Below are 19,883 nucleotides of genomic sequence, written 5' to 3'. Positions count from 1 at the left end.
AAACCCTTTGGGGCAGCTCTGGCCTGGCCTCTTCCTTCTGTTTTAGCTCCTCGTCTTAGAGGCAAAAGAGGAAAGCAGGAGGTATCACTCAGAGGTCCAGGCCTGTCTTATTTTCCAGTCTCGGGAGAACTCTAGGGCCCTGCTGCCCAATTAATAAAGCTCACCTTGTCTCCCATGAGGTCCCCGCTCTTCATGGGTAATTCCCTCAGACACCCTGGTCCCTGGTCCCAACAGGAACGCCCAGTGGAGTGCAGTGTTTCTGGAGTGAGGGCCAGGGGGTTAGACCCAGACTCGACAGTGTGGCTGAACAGCTAGGGGACCCCTCGTCCACTGGTTCCCCTTCAAGGGCCACGTGAGGCGGAGCCCCTGAAGGCATCATGCCCCCGGTGGGCAGAAAAGATAGCAGACACCTCCCTATTGGAAACACTCTTTACTGAGCCAGTAATACTAAGTTGCAGGATACCATATGTAGACGGGAGAATTACATGGCAGTGGGGACGGGCAGGAGTGCAAACCAGTTGCACATCTATTCCGAGAAGGGAGGTGGCATCAAGGCCACGGACAGGGGGAGGGGCTGGTTTCTGAGTCAGGCTGGATGCTCGGGCTCTGCTGGAACACAGGCCGGGCCACTGCACAGCGAGTGGAGCCTGTGGGCGGCCTGCTCCCTGCTGGGAACTCCCCGAGAGCCTTCCTGCCAGGGTGCGCAGGAAGTTGGAGGTTGGCGAGGGGTGACGTCCAAATGAGCCTCTTGTGGGTGTTCGGGCCTGTTCCTCCTCGTTCAGTTGTGCTGCTCATACAGAGGCCAGTCTGGGTCATGGTGGGGTGAGGTCAGTGGGCAGGAGGGTGCAGAGGGGAGAGCGGCTCTGTTATGGGGTGGGGGGGAGTCAGTCCTCCCCCACCCACCAGACTGCTTACCCCAGGAATGGACAGCAAGGGGGCCAGCTCTCTAGGCAGCCCAGTGACCAAGGCCTTCACCACCCCTCCTCCAGCTTCCACGTGCCGGGCGCCACTTTGGCGGAATGCTCCAGTGCCCGGGGCGTCCCTGCACGGGTGAAGCTGCTGTTTAGAGGTCTTCTGGAATGCTCCTGACCGGAGGAGGCCGGGATGAAGCAAGGAGTTTTCTGACATGTGGAAATCGCTGAGCTCCTGGGGGCACCGTGCGCAGGGCCGGAGAATGACAGCCACGGTGGGTTCCTCTGTCCTGGGCGAGACAGGCGGGTCCCAGGCCTGCTCCCATGGTTATGGGGAAGGTCTGCAGTTGCCAAACCCACCCTGTCCTTCCAGTTTGAACCACAATCCCCTGTAAGGGTTTCCCTGGGTCTTTTCAGCCACTGGGAGCCCTGGGAAAGTACTGGCTGGGATGGGTGTGAAGGTGCTGGGAAGACTGGAGTTGGTCACCGATTCAGAGACAGAGTCAAGACCTTTCTCCCGAGGTAGCCCCCTCCCTGGCTGGCTCAGTCACAGGAGAGGGAGGTCGTCTCTGCCCGCTCCTCTTGTCCAGCCAGGGAGTCCCAGTTGGCCCCCCTGGCCAGCAGGGAAATCCATGTGTGCATGTGTACATGTGTGTGTGTGTGTATGTGTGTATGTGTGTGTGTGTATGAGGGGCTACTTTCCAGGGTACAGTCACTACTGGGGAGCCCAAAGGTGCTGGGGCCGGCCTGGGGGCAACCCCCTTCGGGATCAAAGGAGCACAATTCTCTGCATGTGAGGCTTTCTGGGGACTCACTCTGCCCTGAGCCCCCTTCCCAGCATTCTGTGAGGCAGTGTCTGGGACTGCGGCCCCTCCTCAGTAGCGAATCTGGCTTCCTGGTGGGCCTGGGGGCCCAGGAAGGCCAGGGGGCCCCTGGATCCCTGGTTCACCCTTAGGTCCCACAGGCCCCCGCTGGCCTGGTGAGCCTGTCTTCCCAGCGATCCCCGGTTTTCCCTGAGGCCCTGAGGGCCCTGGAGATCCTGGGGGCCCCTCTGGCCCCGGGGGCCCCACATCCCCTTTGGGGCCTGGCTGTCCTCTTGGGCCCCCGGTTCCAAAGCTGCCCTTCGAGCCTTTGAGGCCTGGGAAACCCCGCAGGCCAACCGGCCCCCTTTCTCCCACGGGTCCAATTTCCCCGGGCTGCCCCTGAGGGCCCTGGGGTCCCGGGGGCCCCAAGCTGCCAGCGTCTCCTTTTGGTCCTCTGCCACCAACGGGCCCTTTCACACCCGCATCTCCCTTGAGTCCTCTTGGTCCTGGAGGGCCGGGGGCACCTAGGATTGGAGAGAAGAGGGGAGAGGTCAGTCCGTGAGGGGCAGGCCTCTCGAGGCGTTCTCATGAAGTAGGTGCAGGGCACTGGGCACTGTGACGCCCACGGGTTCGACAGATGCAAAGCCCAGGTCTGCCAGCTGCGGACTTTGGGGGTTCAGGCCGGTGACTTGACTTCCCCGAGCTGACTCTACCATCTGTGAAGCAGGGATGAGATTACTCACGGATTCTGAGAGGACACGTGTTCGGTGTCCAGCATGAGGCCTGGTGCACGGTGGCCACTCCTTGTTCTACCTTCAGGCCTCGTCCATAGTTCTACACGTGCACTCAGGTTGGGGACTGACAGCTGGACAGCTCTGGGAACAGGCCAAGTCTGTCCAAGACTGTCTGGCCTGCTCCGGCTGGCCTGGCCTTCCACACTTCCTCACGGTCTTTGTTTGCTAGACGCAGCCCCGCCACAGCCCACTCCCCAGTCCCAACTCCAGGCTTTGCTCATGACCTGTTTGGCAGCTGGGGCCAGGGATGAAGGCAGGCATTATGGAGGAGAAGGCCAAGACAATGAGGCATGAGACACAGATGCCTCCCAGTGTGAGTGGGCACAGCAACAGCCCAGAAAAGGGCAACTCCTCCAGGAAGCATACCCCGACCACACCAGCCTCTCCTCTGAGCTCTCGGGGCTACCGCCTTCTGAATCGTTTACTTGGCATGTGGAAGGAGAAAGCAGCCCTTGGAGACGATCCGGTGGGCCCTGCTAGGCTGTGGAACCCCCGGAAGATAATGAGGGTCATGGCTCACATCCTCCATCCTGGGCCCAGAGCCTGACACACGGCAGGGAGAGCTCGGAACACACTTGAAGAAGGTGATTCACCAAATGGCTGTGGACACCTGCTCCCACCCAGCTCTGGCCTTGGGCCTGGGCGAGCTGCCAAGATGAAGACATGGCCCCTTCCTCAAAGCGCCCGGTCTAGAGCTCAGGCCAGGCCTCAGACGACCTGACCAACCTCTGGCTGCGAGGACCTGCAAATCACCACCTCCCAGAGCTGTGCTGACCCTGCGGACACAAAGCAGCAAGTAGCCGTCACTCTGCCCGAGGCACTCAGAGCGCTGGGAGCACAGAGGAAGGCGAACCACCTGGCTCCTGAGGACGGCGGGCAGTCGTGGAGGACAGCGTTAGGCCGCCGGGGCCGGGGCCCAGCGAAGGCCTGGCTTTCTGCAGCCGCCTCGGCCTGGAAGTGGTGGGAGCAGAACCCAGGCTGGCCTGGGAGATGAAGTCCGGTGCCCACAGTCGGCTGTCTGCGAACTCTGCTGTGACATCATCCGCTTGGCAAAGAGAACCCTGCAGCTTTTGAGCTGGGGAGGAGCCAGCCCAGTCCCGTCATTTCACAGAGGAGGCAACGAAAGCCCAGAGAGGTGAGTGATATCCCCAGGGGTCCCCGAGTGGAAACGGGAGCCCAGGTGGCCTCTCAGAGAGAAGGGACCCTGGAAGCTGGGCGCTGGGGGCCCTCCCAGGGGCTGTGGTCCAGGGTGTGTCAGGGCTCCTTCGCTGGCGGATGCCACCTGCTGCCACCCCCCCTCCCTCCCCTTGCTCTCCACCCCTGCTGTTCCCTCTTGTCTCCGTCCGGAGTGTGTCTAAGTGGGACAGAGTGTCCTTGAATTCCGTCCTCTATTGCCATCTAAACTGGAAACTGGAACCCAGACAGAGTCAGACCCCCCAGGGCCAATAAAATCTCCCAGCCGGTCCCCGCCCCCGCCTGCCCTGCCACCTCCCTCACACAGCCTGGGCTCCGCTCACGTGGCCTGCCGGCAGCACAAGCACAAGCTGGGACTCCATCACCGGGCTGGCTGGGGGTGGGGGTGGCATTGCCCTGGCCTGGGAGCAGCTCCAGGCAGGATGTGCCCTCTGGTCCACAGCGAGCCCCACCCCCACCCAATAAGGTGGCCAGAACAGCACAGAACAACACGGGCACAGGGAGATGCCCGAGCAGCCGACGGCCTCCCGGAGCCTGGCAGGGCGAGCTGGGAACTGGCAAAGCCACCGCTCTGTCTTCACCCCAACTCTGCTCTTGGCCCCTGGGCCAGCTGAGGCTGGGAATGCAGAGCCATTCCGAGGAGGCGCAGCCCTAGAGGCCAAGCGGGTGGACAAGTCAGAGGCCATGGAGGGACACTGGGCAAGTCCCTGCCCATTCGAGCTCGGGTCCTCATCTATAAAACTGAGAGTCTCACCCAGGGCCCCCGTGGCTCCATGAGCATCCCCGCTCCTCTGCCTGCTTCTCTGGGCTCAAGCTCGGGCTGCCCTAGGAACCGGCTCCCAGGGCTTGCCCCCAGCTCCCTGGTGCTTCACTCTCTTCTTACAGCCACTTCTGAGGCTCCCACTCTTGTCCCCTGGGTAAACGATCCACAGTTCCCATCTCTAGCCTCGACTCAGGAAAAGCCTGAGAAATTGCACCTCGACAAGGACGCCCTGCCCTGCCTGGCCCCGAGTCCAGCTGGAGCCCTTGCACTCTCTCCCCTCCGTCTCCCCTATTCTTTCCCTTGTCACCATCTCCGATGGGCATCCTCTCCTCCCTGGCCCTGACTAGTAAGGGGCGGAGTCAGGATTCAAACCCAGGCCTGAGAAGCTCTGAAACCCCTGTGCCTTCCTCCTCACCCTGCTGCCTGTGTTCCTCATTACATGGTAGCTGGGGCTCTTGGCCCTTTTCCTACCCGTCCTTCCCACCCCACCATCCTCCCACTGCCAGGCCTCCTGCCGGGTGCTGCCCGGAGGAGTGGGAGGTTTCCCACAGAGGGGGAGGGCTCCCACAGAGGGGGGTGCAGTAACCAGAAGGACTGTCTTCCTCAGGTGAGCCAAGCCTCCGCCTGTCGGTCCCGGGTCAGCCATGAATCATGCGGTCAGAGAACAGGGCTGGCCAGGGAGGAAGTCAACAACCGTAGGTTAGTGGTTAGCACGGGGGAAGGCATGTGGACGGAGGCTGACCGAGGCGCTCTCCGGGACAGGGTGCCCTGACATAGCTGGGAGTAAGATCCTGATATCAGAGAGCTAAAGGGCCAAGGATAGCGGACTGAGTGCTGCTCTGAGCAGTGGCATTTCAGGCAAAGGAGGCAAGAAAAGCAGCAGCGGCCGGGCTGTGCAGCTGAGCTGGGAGCAGGGACAGAGATTCCGAGCCCAGGGAGGCCCATAATTACTCAGGAAGCCAGAGGCTGTAATTAGGCCATCCTGGCCCATTAGGGCAGAGCCACAACTGACTGCATGTCTGGGAAAAGTAGGTGGTCCGCACTGGGAACAGGGAAGGGGTGGGAGGATGAGCAGAAGTACCTAGTCTTTCAGGGCTCCAACACTGCCTGCCGGGGGATGGGGTGGTGCCTGGGCAGGAGGGGTCCAAAGTTCATCTCTCAGCCAAAGCAACAAGCAAGCTTACAAGGGTAGAGGACAGAGAGACAGAGCGGCGCCTCTTGGGGAACTGGCCTGGTGCCACGGAGGGCACAATGACCTGGAACTCGGGGGATGTGTGTTCGAGGCCCAGCTCTGGTAGTAACACACTGGGTGGCTGGGTAAGGCTCTGCCCCTCTTTGGAGCTCATTCCCTAACCTTTCCCAGGCTCAGGCCACCTTTCTGTAAAATAAAGACACCAACACCTTGTCCACTGTACAAAGTTGCTGTGAGGCTAAAATGCAACCAAGTGTGTGCATGGGCTTTGCACACACTTGCTTCATCTCTCATGTGTTCTTAGGTTGAATGCAACAAAGATACAAGCTACTAGAAGATGAACCAAAAGAATTACCTACTAAGGCCTCGATGGAACATTGTGATCCAGAGGTCACATGGACACATAAGTTAGAGGAATACTGTGGGAAGATTTCAGTTACCAAGGAAATATTCAATAACTGGCTTTGTTGCAAAAATATGACAAAGACAAGCAAAACCTACTCTCCCAGGAGCCCCCAAACCACCAATCTAGATTAAAGGGAAAATGATCCCTAGTAGCAATAGAAATGCTCAATGCTACAAAATGAAGGCAACACAGGTTCGAGACTAAATAGATAAAGAGAACCAGAGAACCAGAGAGGTTAGTTCTAAGTCTGAGCTCTGAGGAGAGAACAGAGCTGTCTGGGATAGTGGGGGCCTCCCTCCTTCCTCCTGGGGCTCCCTGGGTGATTGGCCCAGATATTTGGCCCACCTGCCAATTATATGTTCTGGGACTACCAGATCTCCCTGGTTACATAGTCTGTTCTCTAGAGCTAAGAGCTGCTAGATTTTTAGGTTGAACAGTCTTCCCACAAAGACACACACTTCCTGGGGAAGGGTCCAGGGAATCTGGTTATAGCCATACAAATTCCTGTGAAAAAGAGACCTGATTATGCCCTAGCCAGTCTCGCTCAGTGGTTAGAGCATCGGCGGGAGGACTGAAGGGTCCTGAGTTCGATTCCAGTCAAGAGCATGTACCTCAACCCCCGGTCCTGGTTGGGGCAGGTGAGGGAGGCAACCAGCCGATGTATCTCTCTCACATAAGATGTCTCTCCCTCTCCCTTCCACTCTCTTTAGAAATCAATGGGAAAACTATCCTCGGGTGTAGATTAGCTTCAACAACAACAAAAGAATCCTGATTGGCAGTCTTTGGAACCATTTTCTAGGGGGAAAAATTGTCGGCAATATTGCTGCGAAGGACTAGAATGAAAAAATAATGGTATTTGTTAAGGGTTGACTTGTGTCCCCTCACAATTCATATGCTGAAGTACTAGCCCCCAGTACCTGGGAATATGACCTTACTTGGAACTAGGGTCTTTGGAGATAATCATGTTTGAATGTGGTCATTAGGGTGGCCCCAAACAAGTATCCTACATAATAAAAGCCTAATATGCTAGGTGTCTGACCATTCGTTCGACTGTTCAACCAGTCGCTATGATGCACGCTGACCACCAGGGGCAGATGCTCTGACCGGTAGGTTAGCTTGCTGCTGGGGTCCGGCTGATCAGGACTGGGCAAGACGGGCTGGACACGCCCTGGACAAATCTGTGCACTGGGCTGGTTTCGGCCCCATCCCTGCAGGCCAGGCCAAGGGACCCCACCAGTGCACGAATCCATGCACTGGGCCTCTAGTAACTTTATAAAAAGGGAACATTTGAACACTGACAGACACATAGAGAGGGAAGATGAGATGCATCTAAAGTTGCATCTTGGGGAGTCAGAAAGGGCTCTAATGGTCTGTGTGGTTGGTTGGATGAAACAAGGACCACAGAGAGTGAGTTAGAAATGCTGGGCCTGCCTTGGTTGAATGTAGAGGAAGGGGATTCAAAGACTTAGGGGGACTGTCATGTTGAAGTGGGTTTCTCACTTGAGACCTAGGCACCCGCCCTGGGCAGGTCCAGAAGACAGGCCTTTCACTACAACTGTGAGAGGTAAGTTTGTGAGGGGAGCCCAGCATCCTAGGAGAGCTCTGTGATCTCCCTCCTCCGTAGGCCAGACCTCACAGGGGGACCTGCAGTCACTGAATTCAGAAATCTAAGTGTAGTGGGGGTAGCTGGATCCCATCTCAGGGTGGCAGCAGCCTGGTGGAGACATCCACGACCAGAAGCAAGGTGGGTGTGGGTACTGAATGGACAGAGAGTCAAAGCAGCAATTACAATAGTCCTACATGCACAGAACCATGGCGTTAGCTTGCTGATCATGGTGTTCCTAGAAGTGAGATAGGCAGGAAGCCTACTAAATCCTTATTAATCCTGTATAACAGAAAGTTCTAGGTCCAGTGAATAAAGTCTAATCTGAGTCATAAAAACAGAGAGTCATGGCCCCTCAATCAGTTCTCAGACTTGAGCCAGTTTACAGCCCAGCGCCCCTTGAATGAAGGGGAAGCTGGGTCCCCCAGTGAGGGCCTCCCGTGCACTACCAAATGTTTATATGCTAATCTTTCTCCCAGCATTCCCCAAGGGACCACGGCCGTTCGCCAGGGTAACTGCACTGGGGAAAAGGAGATAATCAGGCCTTTGGGCCACTGCCCACGGATTCTGACCTGACAGATTCCAGGGGACCCAGGGTCCCTGTGGCCCACCAGTCAGAGAAGGGGCTTGTGGAGGTCAGGTGAGCAAGTCCATCTCACCATGGGCCCAGGGAACTCCCAGATCCATCCCGTGGTTGCTCCCCAGTTCTGGGATGTGTAATTATGCTAGACGCACCGAGCAGCTGGCAGCATCCCCACACTGGTCCCTGGCCCGGGAATGAGGGATATTATGTGGGAAAGGCCAAGTGGAAGCCACCAGAACTGCCCCTACCTGGAAAATAGTGAACCAAAGTAACACCACGCTCCTGGAAGGATTGCAGAGATGAGTGCCGCCATCAGGGCCTACGGGACGCAGGGGTAGTGATGCCCCCACGCCCCCATCCATCCTTCCTCTCTGGCCTGGGCAGAGCGTGCTAGGTCTCTGAGAAGGCAGAGGATTCTTGTAAACTTAACCAGGCGGCGACTCCCATTGCTGCTGCTGTTCCACACGTGGTTTCATTGCTTGAGAAAATTAACACATCCCCTGGGATGCAAATACTGATTTAACAAATGCTTTTCTTGGTCCATCCCTGTCCATAGGCCCAGAAGCAGTTTGCTCTCTGCTGGTAAGGCCGGCATCACCGACTTCACTGTCCCCCACTTCACTACCTCAGAGGAATGTCAGCTCTCCGGCCTATGTCATAACTTAGTCACCCACCCTGGGGAGGTCCTAGGCCCACTTCACGGGATCTTGTTCTCCTTTCTCTTCCACAAGATACCACCCGGCCCATTGCACTGATGACATTACGCTGACTGCACCTACTGAGCAAGTGAATAGGAGCTCACGCTTTGCTTCAGCTCCGCGTCTAAGACATTTGTGTGTCAGCGGGTGGGAAACAAAGCTGACCAATTTTAGGTCCTTCCACGCTGTTGGAATTTCTAGGGGTCTCGTGGGTGGGGCATGTTCCGATATCTCTCAAAGGTGAAGGATACATGGTTGCATCTGGGCTCTCCTGCAATCAAAGAGGAGGCGCCACCCCTACTGGTTTCAGAGGCAACAGAGTCCTCATTTGGTTGCGCTGCTCCATCCTGTGTAGTGAGCGGCCCGAGAAGCTGCTGGTTTTGAGCGGGACCCACAACAAGAGAAGGCTCTGCAGCAGGTCCAGACTGCCGTACGAGCCGCTCGCCACTCAGGCCATCGGATCCAGCAGGCCCAATGGTGCTTGAAGTGGCAGGAGCAGAAAGGGATGCTTTTTGGAGTCGCTGGCAGGTCCTTACAAGTCAATTGCAGCGCAGGTCCTTAGGATTTGGGTACAAAGCCCTACAGATAACGGATCTCCTTTTGAGAAATAGTTCTTGGCCTGCTATGGGGCCTGAGTAGAGACTGAATGCTTAGCTATGGGCCATCAAGTTACCATACGATCTGAGCTGGCCATCATGGACTGGTTGTTATCTAACCCACCAGGCCATGAGGTTGGGCATGTAGAGCTGCACTTCACCTTGTCAAATGGACAAGGTATACAGGTGAAGTTGTATGAAGAAGTGGCCCAAATGCCCATGGTCCCCACTCCTGTGACACTGCCTTCTCTCTGGGGCGTCCTGGGGAGTTCCCTACAATCAGCAGGCAGAGAAGAACACTCCTAGGGCCAGGTCTGCATAATATGCAGGCATCACAGTGCACCGCCGTAGCACTGCAGCCCTGCTCTGCGACAGCTCTGAAGGACACGGCGAAGGGAAAGCCTCCCAGTGGGCAGGACTTCTGGCCGTGCTCTGTTTCCTTGGAAGGAGAAATGGTCAGACAGGCCCTCGAATCACGTCATTTCATTCAATGTCATTTCGTAATCATGTTGATGAGAAGAAAAAAGTCAATTCAGGCCAGGGCCACTGTCTGGGTGGAGTTTGCACATTCTGGCTGAGTTTGCATGGATTTTCTCTGGGGACGCCGGTTTCCTCCCACATCCTAAAGATGGTAGGTGGTAGCCGTTTCTACACTGTCCCAGTCTGAGTGGCTCTGCTATGGAAGGGTGTCCCGTCCGAGTGGGGTCCTATCTTGCTCCCTGACCTTCTGGGAGTGGCTCCGGCCACCTGTCATTCTGAACTAGAATAAGCAGATTGGAAAATCACTTTCTTACTTGTTTTTATTCATCTTTCTCAAATGTAGGTATAGCTCACATTTATTTCAACGTTTACCATTAGAAGTGTTTGGGTCTTTATTTAGAAGTTTTGGTAATATTTTTGTGATCAGAAATATGCTGTGGAAATTTAACTCTTGCTTGTATCAATTACCCTAGGGTAAAATTAGTTTTGCTTAAGTCAGAGTTTCCAAGAACTTATCAATAACAGGGAGTGAGGACTAACTATATACCAGGTCATAGGCTGTGGCCAGTGATTTGGCTGGATGGTCAGGGCCTTGGAAGGAACACAATCGGAAAATTGGTTGAAATCAAATTTGGGGAAGAGGATTTGAATAGTTCTCTCTGAATGGGCAAAACATGTGAAGATTTGTGTCCTCTGTGAATGCTCAGCAGAGGGGACCTCAGCCCAGGAGGTTGTAATAAGCAAGTGGATAGAGGGTTGACTATGGATTCCAGTCAGCCTCTTTCCCCAGCCCCTGTCATCACCCAATGGGCTCATTAACAAAGTGGCCATGGGGACAGGGTTGGAGGTTATGTATGGTTTTAGCAACATGGATTTCCAGTCACCGAGGCTGACCTGGTTACAGCCACAGCTGAGAGCCCAACTTGTCGACAGAAGAGACCAACAGCGAGTCCCTGATATGGCACCTTCCCCAGGAGATCAGCCAGCTACCTGGTGGCAGGTTGGTTACACTGGATCACTTCCATCAAGCAAGGGGCAATGTTCTGTTCTTACTGCAAGAGACACTTACTCTGGATGAGGATACACCTTCCCTGCATGCAATGCTTCTGCCAAAACTGCTACCCACCCCCTTACAGAATGCATTACCCACCACCCCGGTATCGGCACAGCATTGCTTCTGATCTTGAAACTCACTTCACAGCAATTGGAGCATGGCACTGGGCCCAAGACCATGGAACTCATGGGTGTTGCATGTTTCCTACCATCTTGAAGCAGGTGGCTTGTTGGATGGATGGAATGGTTTTTTAAAAAATATGTTTTTATTAATTTCAGAGAGGAAGGGAGGAGAGAAATAAAAACATTAATGAAGAGAGAGAATCATTGATCAGCTGCCTACTGCAGGCCTGACACTGGGGATCAAGCCCACAACCACTGAACCAGTGAACTGTGACCTTTTGGTTCATAGGTCAACCTTCAACCACTGAGCGATTCTGGCCAGGCGATGGAATAGCATTTTGAAGACTCAGTTACAGTGCCAGTTAGCGGGCAAACACTTTCAGGGCTACGCTCTGTCAGTGTCCCATACGTGGTGCTGCTTCTCTGACGGCCAGGAGTCACGGCTCCAGGGATCAGGGATGGACATGGGAGTGGCACCACTCACCGTTATCCTTAGTGACCCACTAGCAAAACTTTTGCTGCTTGCTCCTACCACCTTACGCTCTGCTGGCTCAGAGATCTTAGTTGCAAAGGGAAGAATGTTTCTGTCAGGAGATGCAACATAATTCCATTGAACAGGAAGTTAAGACTGCTGCCCAGACATGCTGGGCACCTCATGCCTCTGAATGAGCAGGTAAAGAAGTCACTGTGCTGACGGGGGTGACTGATCCTGACTACCAGGGAGGAACTGGACTACTACTCCACAGTGGAGGAGTATGTGTGGAATACAGGAGACCGCTTAGCATTCCCATGCTTGTGAGGAAGGTCAATGGAAAACTACAACAACCCAGTCCAGGCAGGACCACTAGTGGGCCTTTGAGAGTGAAGATTTGTTCACCGTCAGGTAAAGAATCTCAAGCAGCCAAGCTGTTTGCTGGAGGGCAAAGGGAATGTGAAATTCGTAGTGGAAAAGGGTAGTTATAAATACCAGCTATGTGACCAGGTGAAGAAATGAGGAATGTAATTGTCAACAGTATTTTCCCCTTATTGTGTTACTAATATCTATAATAATAAAAGCGTAATATGCTAATTAGACCCGACAGCCAGACAACCTTCCGGATGTCCTACCGGACGACCTTCCAGACGAAGCCGGGGCTGCGAGGGCCAAGACCCTTGCACGAATTTTGTGCATTGGGCCTCTAGTATATAAATATGTAATATATATCTTTCCTTTCTTCTCTCTCTTATCCCCTTATCATGTAACATAAGATACAAAATTTATTGACTTTATATCACAGTATTTAAATATTGTTAAGTTTATATCATAGTATTTACATTATGAGATATCAAGGAGAAGAATAAACATCACTGAAGGCCTTTGTCTCCTCTTCCGGGGAAGGGTTAGTGAGGTTTTGGTTGTACACAGGATAGGAGCATCATGTACGTCAGGTAAAATGATGACTTTGTTATGTCTCCATTTGAGGATTAAGTATGATTTAAGGAAATGTGTATGAGTGCTAAGTTGGAAAGAGGTGGACTTGTGATGGTTAATTTTATGTGTCAATTTGACTGAGCCATGGGATAGACAGATTTTTGGTCAAACACTATTCTGGGTGTATCTGTAGGGGTATTTATGGATAACATACACACTTAAATCTATATTGAGTAACGCAGATTGCCCTCCCCAATGTGGGCAGGCCTCATCCACTCAGTTGAAGGTCTGAATAGAACAAAAGGCTGACCGTCCCCCAAGTGAGAGAATTCTCCTGCCTGACCTGAAGGTCTTGAAACTGACACATCATCTCTTCCTGGTTCTGCAGCAACTTCCAGTCTATGGATATGAATCAGGACATCACCTGTGTAGATTTTGGACTTACCACCCTCCATAACTATATAAGCCAATTCCTTATTCATTCTCTCTCTCTCTCTCTCTCTCTCTCTCTCTCTCTCTCTCTCCCCCCCCCTCCTATTTATTATGTTTCTCTGGAGAACTCTGACGAATGCAGGGGTGAAATAGGAGAAGACAGCATCAGAAGGGCGGGCATCTGAAGGGCAGATGGTTGAGAGCACTGATGAGAGGGTGGGAAGGCAGAAAACAAGAGGAGATGGTTTCCAAAAGACGAGGTCTGCCTATTTCTCTTTGTGGTGCAATTAAACAAACCCATATAAATGTATAACAGGCAAAGTTAGGAGCCACAACACCTTTAAAAAGAGTTGGCAAGTGCGCTAAAACTGCCAGTTGCCCCAGGCATTTGCTACAGGATTGTATTAGCCCACTAGGATTTTTGCCTGAAACCAAGTGCTCCTGAGTTCTAGCAAGATGACCAAGGCCCCCTGGGAGCTGGGAGCAGCCCGGCCCAGATCTCACTCTCACCTCGTACAATGGTGACGTTGCGAAGGATTTCTCCGTGCTGTGTATCCACGGCCTTCATCTCCTCCACGATCATGGACAGGTTGCGGACGTTGAAGTCCAGGCGGGCGCTGAGCAGGCCGAAGCGCTCCCGGAGCAGGTCCGTGGTGCCCAGCATGAGGGAGACGGACTTGTTCAGGTAGTAGAGCTCCTCGGCGTGGGTGTGGAAGCCCAGCGTGCAGGACAGCCGCACGTCGTCCAGGTACTTGAGCATGCTGTGCACGTGGCTGTCGGTGGCATTGATGTTGGTAAAGATGGTGCCAATCTCGATCTCGTGAGAGGCCATGCGTCCTTCCAGCGTCTCGAACCTCTCCACCGTGCGGTTCTGAGCATAGCGCGTGTGGTACTGCAGGTCATGCATGTTCTCCTCATGGTCGTCCAGGAAGGACGAGATGTTATCCAGCTGCAGCTGCAAGCCCATGACCTGCATCACCAGGTCATGCATGCTCTCGGAATTCTGGATGATGCGCTGTGAAGAGGCCCCCAGGGTAGCCTGGATGTTCTTGACCGCTTCTCCGGTCTTGGTCGAGGTGGTGCGCAGGCTGCTGAAGAGCCGGGTGTAGTTCTGCCAGTCGGTGACGATCTTCTGGAGGGTCAGGGTTTCCTCGTCCGTCTTCCGGCGGATCCCGTGGACCCATTCTGAAGTCTGCGCCACGGTGAAGTTGATCTGGTGCACGGCAGCCCGGACGTCGTAGCACTCCTGGGCCAGGTCCTTCAGAGAGAGGTCCAGGCCGGCCGTGGTGGCCTGCCAGCCTCGCACCTGAGTCAGGAAGAGCCCCAGAGATTGGTTGAGCTGGTGGATGGAGAAGGAACAGTTGCCCATCTCCTGGGAGATTTGACTGCTGGTGGTGGAGAGCAGCTCATGGGTCTGAGAGGCCTGGTCCAGCTGGACCTCCTGAGCCAGAAGCATCTTCTGAATTCCCTCCAGCTCCTCCTGCAGTTTTCTGATCTCTTGCCCCAGCTGCCCGGCCTCGTGGCAGAAAGAGCAGTTGTTCGGGGCCTTCAGATCTTCAGGAGAAAGAGAGAACATTTCAGTTGCTGAAGGATCATGGGACAAAGGTTACTTCTTTAAATAAAACATTGCAGAGCATAATGAATTGGCAAGTGGCTGTCCGGTGCCTCTTCCTTTCCTAGGTCCTGCTCTGAAACACATTTTGGAAGAGCCTGGCCATCTCTATGAGATCTTATTTGTATCAAATCTCTTTCCTATGACCTTAAATGTAGGATTTAGGTACTTAGGCTTTAGATCTAAATCTCCATCTTGCCACCAAATGCTGGAGAATATATCTTACTAGCTTTTCTGAGGTTACCAAGAACCTCCCATTGACATTTTATTTTAAAATTTCTCCAAATATTTTTAGATCTATTATCTCATTTATTCCTCTCACAATAAACTTGAGGAGACGGTGCAAACATTTTTTCTCCTGTAACTGATGAGAAATGAGGCACAGAGAAGTGGCTTGACAAAATATCACTCACTGATCGAGACAGTGGCAGAGCAGGACTTTCTCTCTCCATGACACAGACCACCTCTAACCCCTTCCATGATGGCTCCTTCTGGCTCATTGTGAGAAGGTCCCTTGTTAAAGCAGGAGATCAAGAGCATCATGAGCCCTACCTGGTTTGGCTCAGTGGATAGAGTATCAGCCTGCGGACCAAAGGGTCCCAGGTTCGACTCCGGCCAAGGGCATGTACCTTGGTTGCAGGCTCCTCCCCAGTCTGGTCAGGGCTTGTGCAGGAGGCAACCAATCGATGTGTTTCTCTCACATCAATGTTTCTCTCTGTCTTTCCCTCTCTCTTCCACTCTCCATAAAAAATCAGTGGGGAAAAAATATCCTCAAGTGAGGATTAACAAAACAAAACAAAAAAGAGTATCCTGAATCATGCACACTTTAAAGTAGTGATGAGGAAAGGGCTGACTTACTAAAAGGCTTTAGAAGGTCTTAAAAATAACTTCAGATGCATGAGGATATTAGGGAAATGAATTGCATGAGGATATTAGGGAAATGAATTGTCTTTCGCTTCCTTCCCTACCACACGCAGAACCTCCAGTCCCGGGGAGCAGCCCTCCTGAATGGGTGGTTCTCCAGCTGAACAGGGAGCAGGCAGCCATGGCTGTCCTCCCTCCTCCCTTAGGCCTAAGTTGGTGAAGGCTGCCCTGCTCCAGGCACCAAAACATAGAGGCACATGGTGGGGGTTGGGGGGTGACCATCACCCTACCCCAGTTACCATTCGTTTTCTATCATAGTCAGCACATCTGGACACTGGACACTTACCAAGGCCCTGAAGATTTTCCTGCATAGACACAAGCTTCTTGTCATAAGTGGCTTGGGCCAGGGAGATGTCTTCGGAGAGAGAGTCTACTTTCCTGAAAACTGTAGAGCAAATACAGGTGAGACACTGGGGCAGGATGTTGCCTCAGAGAAAGACGTTTTTATCAGCCCTTCTTCTATGGGGCTTCCCAGGGGCGGTGAGGGAAAATGCTTTCTATGACCAGCGTTTGTCATGCATCTCTTAAAAATACGTATCTATGTAACTATTCCTACCTATAGACATATATCTGTTTTTATCTCTCCTTTAAGTTTATATTTTTATGTGTACATATACCTGGCTGTATATGTATGTCTTAAATGTATGTACATATTATAATGTGTAATATACATAATTACACATATGTGTAAATATATATATATATATATATGCTTCTAGTCCCAGATTTGCCTCAAATGTGTTGGGTGACTTTGGGCAAGTTGATTAATCTTTCTAGAGCTCAATTGGATCATCTGTAAAAAGAAAACGTGAAGTTAAATGACTTCTAAGGTTGTTATCAGCTCTAAAATGCTGATTCCGCCAAAACCGGTTTGGCTCAGTGGCTAGAGCGTCGGCCTGCGGACTGAAGGGTCCCAGGTTCGATTCCGGTCAAGGGCATGTACCTGGGTTGTGGGCATATCCCCAGTGGGAGATGTGCAGGAGGCAGCTGATCGATGTTTCTCTCTCATCGATGTTTCTAACTATCTCTCTCCCTTCCTTTCTGTAAAAAATCAATAAAATATATTAAAAAAAATAAAATAAAATGCTGATTCCAAATGCTTGGGAGCCATGGGCTTTGATTAACACTGTGTAGGTCAGAGCTGTGAGATTTAATTGGTAACAGTGAGAGGCCCCGGGTCCTCTGATTGTGTGTGTGTGTGTGTGATGCACCCTGGGATGGAAGGGCGTGCAGGGCAGGTTCCCTCAGCGCACCCTGAGCCGCCGGGATAGGCTCTGGCCACCCACAGCCCTGGACGGGAATCACTGGGTTGGAAAACAATCTTATTTGTCCTTATTCATCTTTCTTAAATGTATGTATCACTCACATTTATTTGAATGTTTAATAGTAGAAGTGTTTTGGGTCTTTATTTAGAAGTTTGATGATACTTTTGTGACCAGAAATATAGTGTAGGAACTTAACTCTTGTTTATATCAGTTATCTATGGCAAAACTGGTTTCCATATATGTCATTTCGTTAAAGCCACGGTTTCCAAGAACCTATTGATGACACTGAGTGAGGACTTACTATCTCTCTAACCAGGGTCGGAACCAGACAGCCCCCTGTTCAGGGCCGGATGCGTGCAGGGCACAGCACCTAGCGTGAGGCACCCTCCGCACCCCGCTGGTCTCATCCGAGTCCCAGCCTTGTCTCTAATGTCTAGTCCATTAGGGCAAACACACGTACTGTTTCCTTAGGAAAGAAGTCTGGATTTTTAAAATCCGAATGCAGTTGCAGTGAGAAGCCATCCCATGTGTTTCCATCAGTTTACCATAAGCCGGTAGCACCCAGAAGGCGGAAGTTACCTGAGTCTAGCTGTATGCCTCACCTGGGGCAGCTACCACGCACAGAAACCACAGTGTGCCAGGAACCCACGACCTCCGGGTCCCTGGGCTGCGCCTGCGGGACTCTGATGGAGTAAGTCTGGCTGAGACCCAGGAATCTGCACTCCCACAAATACCGCGGTGACTGCGAGGCGGGAAGGCACCCAGCCTCACTTTGAGAAACGGTCACAAAGACCACGGAAGGGGCTTGGAAATCACCTGATCCAGTGACCTCAACTACGGGTGTTCAGCAGGCTCATCTGGAAAGCCTAAATACATGAACTAATTACACTACTGGGGTGGGGCCCAGGCATCAATATATTATTTAAAGCTCCCAGCGAATCTCACACGGGGCTAACACTGGGAATCACGGATGTCGTCCTAGCCTCTCATTTTATCTCTCGGAAAACGGAGGTGCCGAGAGGGGAAGGGCCTTGCTCCAGATCACACAGCCCATCGCTGACCAGAAAGCAGGAGCCAGTCTTTGTCGTTTGAACCAGGCACGGAGACCCCTGGCTCTGGGCCCTGCCGCAGGGGTCTGCTGGTCTGTGTAGGGGAGTTTGGCTGCTGGAGCCCTGATCAGAAATCCCCTGCAGCCTGGGAGGGCGGAGGGGCGGGGGGAGCCCGGGACTCCCCGGATGCTGCTGGGGGTCTGCACTCACCCAGAGAGGCCAGCACGACCACGGCCACCAAGAGCAGAGCCAGGAAGAGGTAAAGAATCCGCACGGACGTGTGCAAAGACAGGTGCTTCTGGCAGCGGCTGCAGCGGGGTCCCGGCCGGCCTGTCGGGGCGCAAAAGAGGCCAGTGGCTGAGGCTGCAGCTGAAAGGTGAGCTCCGGGTCCCTGCCCCGGCCGGTCTCCTCGCATTTCATTCCACGTTCTAGATCAGTGATGGCGAACCTATGGCACGCATGTCAGAGGTGACACGCAAACTCATTGTTTTGGTTGATTTTTCTTTGTTAAATGGCATTTAAATATATAAGATAAATATCAAAAATATAAATCTTTGTTTTACTATGGTTGCAAAGATCAAAAAATTTCTATATGTGACACGGCATCAGAGTTAAGCTAGGGTTTTTCAAAATGCTGACACGCCGAGCTCAAAAGGTTCGCCATCACTATTCTAGGTTCTCATTCTTTACCATCTCACCGCCTTCCCTCTAGGCCCCAGAGCTTTCAGGAATCGAAGAGACCAGAGCCAGGGTCTTCACAGCACACCCAGCACTACCGTGATTCTACGGCATCATCATGCAGCCTGGCTGTGGGCAAACACGTTTTCCCATACGTTAGCCCTACTGTGCATCCACAGCCTGCGGCAGCCAGCACACGGTTCACCACTGCCTGACCAACCGTCCCGGTTTGCCTGGGACTTCCCTGGTTTCAGCACCGAAAGCCTCATGTCACGGGAACTCCGCGATAGGGTGTGCACCGGGATGGTTTGTCAAGACTGAAAGTCACACCCCCTGGGCAACCCTCTCAGTCCCAGGCAAACCAGAAGGTCGATCACCAGTCCCCAAACTTCAAGAGTAACCAGCAATTCTTATGGAAACCAAATGAATTCTTCTAGTCTACAAGGTGGTCCCTAGTACAGAGGAAAGAGAGGACCAGGTATGCCTGGCCACGCTGGCAGGTGGCTAATGCTCAGGGAGAAGGCAGGGACGTTCCAGCTGTGAAATCTCTAGGGTTCGTTCCATTCCGGCTGCACGTTAGAAATACCAGGAATGTTTAAAAATTCCCGATGCCTCGTTCACACTCCAGACCAAAAGGCATCCGCGTTTCTGAGGGCCACCCGCAGGCATCCCTGGGTGGTTACAAGGGACACACAGCCAAGGTTGAGAAGAGCTGCTCCAGTCTGTACTGAAACCCACCAAGGAGAGCTCCGGGTAACAACTCAGACGAGCCAAATGCTACGCTGGGTCCTGTGGGCCTGAGGATAGGCTACGTGGCTGGCAGGGGACACGACGGGGACAGTTCTGTGCCCGCTGAGAGGCAGGCCCTGGGGGAAATGGCACAGGTCCCCGACAGGTCTCACGGGGGAGGCCCTGGAGACAGGTGGCACTTGTGTCAAACTCCGTGCTACTCTGCCTTTTTACCGCCGAGGAAGCAGAGGGGAGAAGGACAGCCAGGGTTTTGGAGACATGGAGAGAGGTGAGTGACCAGCCTGGGGATGGGAGCAAGGAGCACAGAGAAGAGGTCAGAGGGCAGCCCCCCCTCCCCCCCCAAGAGCCCTTACCCTCCTGTGTGCACGGGAAGGACGGCATGTCCTCGTCACCAGCCAGCTCCTCTTCGGAAACACACAACGCATCTCCGTCGCCACCAGCCGACCTCACTGTGATGAGCCAAGTGCAGTCAGATGCCAGGCGGGACCCTGAGCCACACCCACCCCTTTCCAGACGCCCCACTCATTACCGATCTCCAGCCCCTGTCCAACCCTCCCCACACA

At 53.3% G+C, this 19,883-nt stretch overlaps 1 protein-coding gene across 5 annotated transcripts in view; it reads right to left on the bottom strand.

Annotated features, from left to right (window-relative positions):
* Positions 1-417: 417 nt before the first annotated feature.
* The window catches only part of SCARA3 (scavenger receptor class A member 3), a 33,719-nt gene continuing 14,253 nt past the window's right edge, over positions 418-19,883 (bottom strand). For 2 of the 5 annotated variants that reach the window (XM_059697543.1, XM_059697542.1), the window contains exons 2-6: positions 19,674-19,769; positions 18,103-18,222; positions 15,865-15,963; positions 13,553-14,596; positions 873-2,238 (exon numbers count right to left, since the gene is read on the bottom strand). In XM_059697543.1, the coding sequence (XP_059553526.1) occupies positions 1,787-2,238; positions 13,553-14,596; positions 15,865-15,963; positions 18,103-18,222; positions 19,674-19,769 (1,811 nt within the window). In that variant the 3' untranslated portion in view covers positions 873-1,786. Of the gene's footprint in view, positions 2,239-13,552; positions 14,597-15,864; positions 15,964-18,102; positions 18,223-19,673; positions 19,770-19,883 lie in introns of all 5 variants that reach the window. The other 3 variants (XM_059697544.1, XM_059697545.1, XM_059697546.1) reach the window with 3 other exon arrangements.

The sequence above is a fragment of the Myotis daubentonii genome, chromosome 5 (assembly GCF_963259705.1).
Source record: "Myotis daubentonii chromosome 5, mMyoDau2.1, whole genome shotgun sequence".
Classification (NCBI taxonomy): domain Eukaryota; kingdom Metazoa; phylum Chordata; class Mammalia; order Chiroptera; family Vespertilionidae; genus Myotis; species Myotis daubentonii.
Note: the sequence above shows the minus strand (reverse complement) of the source record. Positions and strands in the feature narration are given on the sequence as shown.